General features: G+C 39.8%; 1 protein-coding gene across 1 annotated transcript; it reads left to right on the top strand.

Annotated features, from left to right (window-relative positions):
* Positions 1-5,501: 5,501 nt before the first annotated feature.
* LOC144990339 (uncharacterized) lies at positions 5,502-10,636 on the top strand. The gene is made up of 7 exons (XM_078943532.1): positions 5,502-6,120; positions 6,842-6,975; positions 7,367-7,514; positions 8,239-8,382; positions 8,456-8,560; positions 8,959-9,223; positions 10,381-10,636. Exons 1-7 carry the CDS (start codon positions 5,657-5,659, stop codon positions 10,492-10,494), a joined length of 1,374 nt encoding a protein of 457 aa, XP_078799658.1. The 5' UTR covers positions 5,502-5,656; the 3' UTR covers positions 10,495-10,636.
* Position 10,637: the final 1 nt, after the last annotated feature.

The following is a 10,637-nucleotide window of genomic DNA, read 5'->3' as shown; positions in this document are numbered from 1 at the left end:
GGTGTGTGTATTCCGTATGGTGATTTCCTGTGGAAAAAAGCTGTTCCTTAGTCTGTTTGTCCTGGTTCTGATGGACCTGAACCTCCTTCCAGAGGGCAGCAGTTCAAACAGAGAGAAAGCAGGATGGGTGGAGTCAGTGATGATGTCAGTCACTCTGCTGAGGCAGCATGACTGGTAGATGTCCTTCAGTGAGGGGAGGGGGCAGCCGATGATCCTCTTCTGTCTTTACCACTCTCTGGAGGCTCTGCCATTCTGCTTCAGTGCAGTGGGAGAACCACACTGTGATGCAGGAGGACAGGATGCTCTCAATGGTTGAGCGGTAGAAGGTTACCAGCAGCTCCTGGTTCACATTGTTCTTCCTGAGTCTTCTCAGGAAGTGCAGGTGCTGCTGAGCCTTCCTGATGGTGTTGTTAGACCCTGTGAGGTCAGCAGAGATGGTGGTGAAGCTGTGGACCCTCTCCACACAGTTTCCATCGATGTAGAGTGGGGGTGGATCTGCTCTGTTCTTCCTGAAGTCCAGGATGGTCTCCTTGGTCTTGGTGATGTTCAGGATGAGGTTGTTAGCCTGACACCACCTGGACAGTTTCAGGACTTCGTCTCTGTGGGCCGTCTCGTCGTCCCCAGAGATCAGCCCCACCATAGTAGTGTCGTCTGCAAACTTCATACGGTGTTGCTGGTGTGGGCTGGTCTGCAGTCTGCTGTGTACAGCATGTCCGTCACTGAGGAGTGACGTCACTGAACACCGTCACTGCCTGGACCTCTTTCTGGGTCCTAGTGCCCTAAAGGTTACTGCTTTTGGTTCCACAAGAAAAAAGTCTATTCTAGAGGCCACTCTGACGTCATCATCATCAAAGACAGCGTTACCTAGCAACCATACCAAGACCATAGCAGCTATAGAGGGAAACACAACAAACCATCAACGGCGGTTAAAGCAGTCAGACGTTTGTTCTGCAGCTCAGCAAAAATCTCTGCTTTAGGTTTTGGGGAGAAAAACAAAGGAAAACACACGGAGAAGGATTCTGCAAAGGAAATCCCAAGTTCTATTGGTAAGTCAGCGTCCTGGAAACATGCAGCCCCATATGGTTTCAAAGTGACAGAAAATGTTTTTGGGAGTTTCTAGAATGTTCAACAACTAGAGCTAAATGAAACTAGTGCATGAAATGACAAAGAACTTCCTGTTTGAAAGGAATCTCATGATGGCTTCCACCTGTCTCTTTGCTTTTCCTTTCTTTTTTGGGTTTCTCCTCTTTGGGAGGTTACACAAAACTGCACTTTAACCCAGAAGGAAACAACAACCGCTCCACAATCCCTGAATCCCCTACAGCAGGGGTCTCAAAGTCAATTTACCCGGGGGCCACTGAAGGCAGGGTCTAACTGAGGGAGGGCCGCAACTTCAACGCACACACACACACGCAACTTGTGAGTGTCTGAGAGCCAATAAATTTGTATGGAACATGTACTACACTACTACTATACTCTATCATTAACGTTTTCTGTACAAAATGTACTTATAAAACTCATTCAAATAAAATATGTAAATACAAAATTCAATAAGTAAACAAATCAGTAACATTTGTGTTCATTTAGTCTTCTATATCTGCTGTTTTCTAATTTAAACGCCCCTATTAACACAGTTCAGTTAAACTGTTGAATTATATTAAACACTAAAGAAGACTCATTTCTACAGTTCTGTAAATCCATCAATGGTTCTTCTAAACTTCTCTTGTCTTTTTTTTTACTGCTGGACACTTGGCAGCACTTCCTCCCAAACAGCTGAGACCCTCAGTGTGGATGAAGATGATTGTCTGTAAATCTGGACTTGGACTCATTGAAATTTAAGGTGGAGACGTCAGAGAGGATGTGCTCCCAATTTTGAATCTGTGTTGAATTTTTTTTAAGTTTACTTTTTAAAACACAAATTAGTAAAGGAGGAACAAAATTCGGTAAACATTTTTGGATTTTCTTCCTTATGACTTTTTGCACAATAAAACCCTGGTCACCAGTTATTGTAGAGCAGCCGGTCAGTCAATCAAATGTCTGTGAATCCATGATTTCCTTAGAATATTTGACTCTAGATTCAGATCCATCTGGTTCAAAGGATGAAACTGCAGCATTTCAGTAATGAGTTTGATAAATATGGGTAAATTCTATATTGCTTTGACTGCAATGCTTGAAATAAATCAATAAATGTTTTTGCTGATATATCACTATAGTTCATTTGGCAATACTTGTATTGATTCCAATCACTGTCAGGACATTGATTTAATTATTGATTTTAATTTTTTATGAATGTGATGTTTCCGTTGATCTTTTGTCCATTTTCCACAACATTGAACAGACTTTTCCGCCTGTCATGAGTGAGATTATGAAAACAAATTCACTTTGATGCAGACTTTTTTTCTATTTATTTTTCTTTCTTTAAATCCATTAAACCCAATGCATTATGTCAATTGTATGGATGCAAACTGATTTTTAACAAGAAGCAGCTGTTAGTTTATTGAGGGTCTGGAATCATAAGCGGTGAGTCTAAGCCCCGCCCCCACCTCTCTACGTGTTCGTTGTTTTCCCCCCCATGCAACCCCGCCCCCCTCCAGCATGTTCTACACAAACACAGCATACGGTCATAATAGCAGCAAGGTGACAGGATAGTAGGGGCGTCCTGACGCAAATTGAATTAATTTTACGCGGAAATGGGTGGTCTTAGTCTAGAACAGGGGCCGGGAACCTTTTTGGCCGAGAGAGCCATAAACGCCACATTTTTTTAAATGTAATTTTGAAAGAGCCATACAATATTGTAGTGTCCCTTTCCCACACTGAGGCACAGAGACTTAACCTCTTTTAGGGTTCTTTATTCTGGTTACTGTAGACTGCAACAAACGCTGAACAATTAATTCAACAACTCCTGAATCTCTCCCGCCGAGACGAGACGAGAGCTCTTCTCCCAACTTTATATTCCCTCATTGCCGCATCAGCCCTCCCATTTCCCTTATTCGGCCCATAGCTGAACCCCATTGGTTCAAACTCCCCAACGACAGGCTAAGCGACAGAACTGAGGGCCAATCAGATCTCTGCATGATGCGTTCAATGAACTCGGGAACATATAACGCGACCCAACATCCACCAGTTAAACTCAGTCTGCTACAATATGTTTAAAACTAAAAATACAAGTGAATGTGTGCATTTGATGTAATTTGAACATTTTTAAAGTCCAATAAGTCTGTGGATTCTTTTTAATAACATTGTTATGCTGTTGCTAATAAATGATGAGTATTTCTTAGCATTGTAACCGAGCGATGGGGAAGGTTCAATAATCAGCCACTCTGTAGTCACAAACGACTCGGGACAATCAGTCTGCCATTTAGTGAATCTGCTCACCACTCCTTTATTCTTCTTCAACTCAAAATCCACAATACTCTCTGAACTTGCCACGCCCCCTGGTCTCTAGGGTAACTCGGGAGGGACACACCTCTCCCAAAATAAAAGATCCAAGAAGTTGGTTACAGCATTAATGTGACTCCTGGTGCTGCGTGGTGGTTTTGCTGATGGTCTAGTCTGGTTGATACGTGGCGAGTTTCAGCTTCATGCAGGCGTTGAGACTTTCATCCATTAAACGTGATCATAGGTTGGTCTGAATGTTCTGTAGATGTGAGAAAGACTGCTCATTTGCAGACGTGGAGCCAAACACACACTCACGCTGTGGTGAGTGACGGGTTCTGTGTTTTAAGTTATGACAATGTGTCCACTACCCCCCTTTCTTCCTCACTCATCCCTATCCTGCAACTGCACGCTCTTTTTCAGATACGGGAGCGTGCAGTTGCAGGAACAGCAATTAACAGGTTTCTGGCTGTTAAAACTCTGTGAAATAATAGATAATAGTAAACTGATAGTGCTGGTGCTGATTTTTCTCTCTCCAAGCACCGCTACTACTGCGCACCCCTCTGGCATCGCATGCGAACAAGAAGGACTGGTCTAATGAAAAAAAGATGTTATAATTAAAGATTTGTCTGTGAGCCAGATGTGACCATCAAAAGAGCCACAGGTTCCCGACCCCTGGTCTAGGGGGTGTAGGAAAGAAATCTTACGCTTTTAGATCTTTCCATCCGTGCGTGTTCTGGAGTCGAGAGTGGTAAAGCAAGCCAAGGATTCAACCGGATTGAAAATACATGAAGTTTATTGCCCTAACAATAGTTCTAACACAGATTAAAGACATTGTTGCAGATATCTGGATTCTCAAGTTAAAAGACCTACAGACGCATAAGTTACATGCGAATTACTTGTAGACAGTCTTGAGAACACTAGAAAAGTTTCAAAACAGTCTTTTTAACATGCGTTGACAATCCTCCTCTGGTCGCTCTGATTCGTCAGGTGATAGCCCTCCTGCTATCACCGGCCAATAGATGAAGGTTGCCAACTTCAGATCCGCTCCGCCTCTCCGGGGCCCATTTTACTGGCGCACACAGTCCGATGATCAAAAGAGCCCCCATCAATTATTCCTGGATAACCTTAGGTTCCATTACTGGCATCCAGGGTGAAGGTCGGCTCCAACCTCCACACGAGAACACGAATTTGAACACTTTCTCAAGGATAAGATGTTCAACCCAGATGGGAGAGATGTAGTCCATGACATATTTATTGCGTCTCTGGAAACTCCTAGATTTGCACAAAGACGTTCTAGTTGCTGCTGCAACTACAAAGCACAAGTGAAGGTCACTGGAGAATAAGTCCTAAAAGAGTTCAAAATGAGTTCACTTACACTAAAGATAAAACTGCAATATAATAAAGAATAAGATCTAAAAACATACATTTTCTATAGGAGATGGAAAGGTTTTTTTGTTTTTTGGGCGCTCACATGTCCCCTACGAGATCGCCACTGATTGTCTTTTCAGAAAAGAGTTCACAGCTGCAGACACGCCCCATCCGCGTGCGCTCACGCTGCTCTCTTCCTCCAGCCCCCTCTGACGGTGTTAAATGCACCACACAAATCTGAGAACATGATAGTTATTTTACAGAAACACAGAGAGCCGCAGCATTTTGGACCGTTTAGCTCTTTCTGCCATCGTATATCTTTGGTAGCGTTCCTGTGTGAGCTTCCTTGTCTTGTGTGCGCGCGCCGCTTGCAATCGAACAACAGCCCCGCCCCCCGTGCACACAAATAGCCAGAGAGACCTCTCCTCTTCTGTCAGAATAGTGAAATTAATATAATCATTAAATAACGAAATATTTACTGAATTGGTGATTCAAATATGGCAGATAATGTTCATATTTTGTGGGACACATAAAAGCTACTTCTCCAGTATCGATAGCAGAACCGTTGAGGTCAGATCTTAACAATACTGGGGTCTTGAAGAATGTTGCCCCCGGGGCTCGTTACTATGGAATCCTAAACTGTTCATAATTAAATAAATAAATATTTATTTAAATAAATACATTTTTCTTTAAAAAAAAACCTGTCCATTATTTTAAAACAGTATTTTAAACTATTCATTTTAATCATGTTGAATATTATAACTCTATGGCTTATTTCAGGAAGTCGAATTTCAAAATCAATATTTTCCAAAGTAGCTTTGTTTTTATTTCATGTTGCTGTTTTTCAGAATGGCGTATTTATTTCATGAAGAGCTTTTTCAGCAGAATGGGTCTTTCTGTCAATCAGTGAATGTGGGTGGGATCTAAACGCTCATTGGCTCATCCATGGAAATCGACTCATATTCCTGGATACCTGCCCTGCGGTGTACCAGTTACAAAGATGGCATATTCTGGCGACATCCGCAGGGCTTTGTTGACATTAGCCGATCAAATGGAGGGAAACAATCTTTCGACAGACGCTATTTTGATTCGTTTAGATGACATATTTGAAATGCTCACCTTAATAGTTGCTGCAGAAGATGCAGACACTGACGATTCAGTTTTTGCCAGTTTAAGAGCAATTGAGCACCGGGTTCGCGTGGACCGCACCACGGAGGAGCTTTCTTTAAGCACCGGTCGTCCACGTCTTGAAGTTCCCGTGGAAACCCTCAGGAGTCTCGTTCTCTGTGGAATGACCACTAAAGCTATTGCTAGCATCATGTTAGCCGTGTCTGAAAGCACTGTTCGGAGGAGAATGCTGGAAGAAGCCTTAAGGTGAGTTCACAATTATTTAATTGTTTTCTACGTAAGCACAGTGGGGGTTTTTTTAGTCCAGGAAATGCATCTTTCATTTATAGTTTTACATTAGCCTGAATCTGATTAGTTATTTGCCTTTGAGCTGTGTTGAGTTTTCTTGTAGCCCAAATCAAATGATGTACAAATGTGCATGCAGTCTGTGCTTCAGATTTCCTATTCAATTCTATATATTTATGATCCTTTTTGATTTTATATTTTACTTTTTCAGTTACCGATACGAAGCCCATCGAGACGACTGTTGTTGTGAATTTGAGCTGTATAAAAATAAAATTGAATTTAACTGAATTTGGCCACAAGGTCAAGAGCAGGTGAAGGGTCTGTGTCTAGTTCCAAACAAGTAACAATTTAATGAAGGGTCAAATTAAATTACCAAAATTAGTAAACATTACACATGTAGTATAGCATCTCACTCTGACATACTATACATCTTTGAGAAATTAAAATTTGCTTACTACTTGTTTTTCCCAACAGGAATATTTTATTGAAATTTCTCCATTATCTTTTTTCAGTCATGGCAGATTCTTTGTTAGTTGCATCGTTTGCATGACGATGCTTTAAGAAGCAATATAAAAAAAATATCAGTACAGGGTAGGATGTTGCTTGATATTTGTGTTTGATGAAATATATTTTTGAATGTTTATTTCTCTAGCAATCTGTAACAAAGTGGTGTCATGTGAAGGAAATCTGACAGGTATTCATCAGTTGGTGATGATGAATTGGATGCCATAGTGTTGGAGATTCAGCAATGTTACCCCAATGCTGGCTGCAGGATAATGATGGGACATCTCCGATCCAGAGGCATACACATTCAAAGTAAGGTTGGACATCCAAACAGTACCAGTAATAAAAGTATTTCTCTTTCCCTGTTAAACTAGTTTATTGGTGGATAATCCTGGTCCTCAAGGACCACCATCTTGCATGTTCATATCTTTCCTGCTCCAACAAAGTGTTCCAATGTTTGAATTATCTCTTCAGCATGTTCTCAAGTGCTAAAGAAGCCCGTTAATCACCCACTGAAATAAATCATTTCTGTTAGAGCAGAGAAAAATATTTTGCAACTGTCATTTTCATGTTTCTGAGGAGCCTGATGATCTAAATCAGGTGTGTTAGTTACACAGAACATGCAGTTAAGTGTGGCCTGAGGATCAGGGTTGTGTAATTCTGATCTTGGCAGTAGTAATAACTTCCTAAATTGTCTCACCAGGATCTCGACTGGCAGATTCAGTCAGACGTGTCAATCCAGAGGGAGTCATGATGAGAAGACTGTCCATTCAGATTGCAAGGCGCCGTCAGTACAATGTGCCAGCACCAAATCACCTCTGGCATATAGATGGAAATCACAAGCTAATCCGGTCATTATTTTGTTTTACGACTTCAAATACATCTTAAAAATTAATTTAAATTTTATGTAAATATGTCAAATTTTAAGAACATATCTGGTTTTGACTTGGTTGACAGAATGTCATTTTTTAACAAGACTGACAGATATGACAGTTAAGTTTGTCCTGTAAACTGTACAGGGTTAGGTTTTTCTGCGACGAGGAAAACAAAGACTTATCTATTTCTCTGCAATTGGATGTATCCGAATGGAGCAGGGAGACTTTGGCCCGCCCATCGCAGTTTCTGCATCACAGCCCCTAGCTTTTTTAAACTATTTGTTTGTTTTTTTAATCAAGATCTGAATTTCTTTTTTTTCTTTTTATTAAATCGCAATTTTAATCTTAAATGTGTTTAAATGCGTCCGCCATCATGAGAAAAACATTTTAAAAACACTAAAAACACAAGTTTCATTGGAGTGGGTGTTTAATATATTACCCACACTTATTTCACATGTGTGTCTCAAAGCTAAAAGGGGGGTGTTTAAAATACTTTAGCCTAGTCTTCCAAATCCTGACCCTAACCCTTCCTCTGGGTCTAGGGCCATCCTGACCCCAACCTTATTCAGTATAGTTGCGGCAAAGTAAAAAGTTCAGCACTAGCCATACATATTTGGAAAATTACCTGAAAAAAATAAATAAAAAATAAGTGTTCTTAACTATGGTAAAATGACAATGTTTCCCCTTTTCCTTTAACCAGATGGAGAGTAGTCGTCCATGGTGGAATAGATGGTTTTTCAAGGTTGGCTGTCTACCTTAATGCTTGTACAAACAATAAAGCCACAACTGTTTTCAATGGGTTTTTGGCAGCAGTCAGCCAATATGGAGTACCATCACGAGTCAGGTAAATGTTACAAAATCACTTATAAAACATAATCTTTGGACTTTTCAGTACTGTTCTCCACCTCTTCCCTCAGGTCAGACAAAGGAGGTGAAAATGTGAAGGTAGCTCATTTCATGGTCCAGACAATGGGGCAGAACAGGAATTCTCATATTAATGGCAGAAGTGTGCACAATCAGCGGTATGGGCAACTGAAACCACACAAAACTGCACTCTTGGAACACAAACCTCTGCATGCACTGCAGAATACTTCCAAAAAATTCCTGGATCCGGACCATTCCAAAAATCTAATAATTTCTTCCTTGCCCCATTTCACACACATTTTAAAGATTTTATGAAAAGCAATTTAACTTTGAGTTTTGTTGCTAACAGATGGCCAATTCCTGGTAAAAACATAACCAGTTGAAATAACCAACTTGTATTAGTACAAGTAATGCCAGTCAGATATTTTTGGTCATTTTATAGGCTTGTTTTAAATTAAAAATGATTACGAACTTAAATTCATTGACATCCCTTTATGACCTTCCCAATAATTGATACACAAGGATGTTTTTAAAATGATCTTCCATTTCTTTACAGAATTGAACGTCTTTGGAGGGATGTGTATGAAAATGTCCTGGACCTTTTCTACACAATCTTTACTGAGCTGGAGATTCAGGGACTGCTCAATCCTGGTGAAGAAATTGACCTTTATACACTGCACAGATGCTTTCTTCTTCACATTCAACAGCATCTACACGCATTTGCACAAGCTTGGAACCATCATGGACTGAGAACGGCAAACAACCGCTCACCCCTGCAACTCCGGCTACAGCATAGAAGAGAGGGGCACGACTTTTCACAGGTACAACTGTGTTTTATTCAAATTTTAACTTTCATGAAACCTTTTTCTTATGACAGCAAATGAATTAGCTTATGTTGGCTTTTTTGTGGCAAAGCATATTTTATGTTATATACTTTAGTTTTTTTTTTTTTACAAAGAATAGTTCATAAATAAATTCTAGTTTGGAACTGCTGTATAAATCAACAGTAAGTGGGAGCTTGTTTTGTACCATCAAGTGATAACAATTTGTCCCTCTGACAAAATTGATTTGCTCAAGAAGATGCAGCAACATGCGAAGGGGGGGCCTGATGAGATTTTTTTTAACCCGATCAGTGATTGGGTATCTGCTTACTCTGAGTTCTTATCTGATGTTTTTGTAACAGATTTTAAAAATAAATGACGGTAATTCTAAAAGCAGATGCAGATTAATTAGTATTCTTAAATAATTCTTTTATCATTTTACACTTAAACTTTTTTAAAGTACCAGTAGTTTTAACTATAAGATAAGAATAGTGCAACTGTCAAAAAAAAAATTAACTAGCCAATTAACTAATAAAATTGGGGGATAATTAGTCATGTGTCCTAGTCATGCTAGGTTTTAGTACCACATTATTTAATTCTGCTTAACTGGAGCTCAGTCAAAGATAAATAAAAAAGGCATATCAAACAATAGCAAGTGCCTTAAGGGGTTAAATCAACTTTTCCCTTCCCTTCCTACTTTCCTGTTTTTTTTCATTAAAAAGGGAAAAAAAATATTTCCATGGAAATGCCTTTGTAGGTCGTTGTTTCCATTAAGACAAACAAATGCACACTTTGTCAGTTTAAAGCATTTATAAGGAGTTTTTGATCCCGAAAGTCTGAATCTGTGAACATTGCTAACTTTCAATTTTTTTGCGCCGTATTCTTCAGCAATACAATATTGTAATCTGTTAATGATATGCAGACTTCAAGTAGAGTATTTATCTGGAATAATAAAGATAAAACATAAAGCATTCATAATAATAAATTAAATGATCCCTATTGGTGTACAAAATCCAAGTTAGATCGACTCTCCAAATATGCGATCAGGCCCATTTCTGATCACGATTTGACTGGGACACCCTTAAAAACAGGCAGCAGATTGCAAAACAGAAAAATACAGTTCTTCCGCTTAGGTTTTATCATGTGTCATATTTCAGGTGAATGAGGACTATGGCGTGGACTGGACAGGACCATATAATCACCGTCCATCCACTGAGGTCACTGTTCCTGAGATCCAGCTTCCACATACATTGACTGAACAAGAACTTTGAGCATTGCCAAATACCAATGTTCCTCTAGCTCAGTCTTTGCAAGTTTACTTGGAAACTATTCATGCACTCAAAATTATGTTTTAAAATCCCTTCATTTGTGACACAAGTACATGTTGAACCACTATTGTCTTATATAATTCAGT

This window comes from Oryzias latipes, chromosome 2 (assembly GCF_053564925.1).
Source record: "Oryzias latipes strain Hd-rR chromosome 2, Olatipes_Hd-rR_3.1".
Taxonomy (NCBI): domain Eukaryota; kingdom Metazoa; phylum Chordata; class Actinopteri; order Beloniformes; family Adrianichthyidae; genus Oryzias; species Oryzias latipes.
This window is presented reverse-complemented; position numbering and strand designations above follow the sequence as displayed.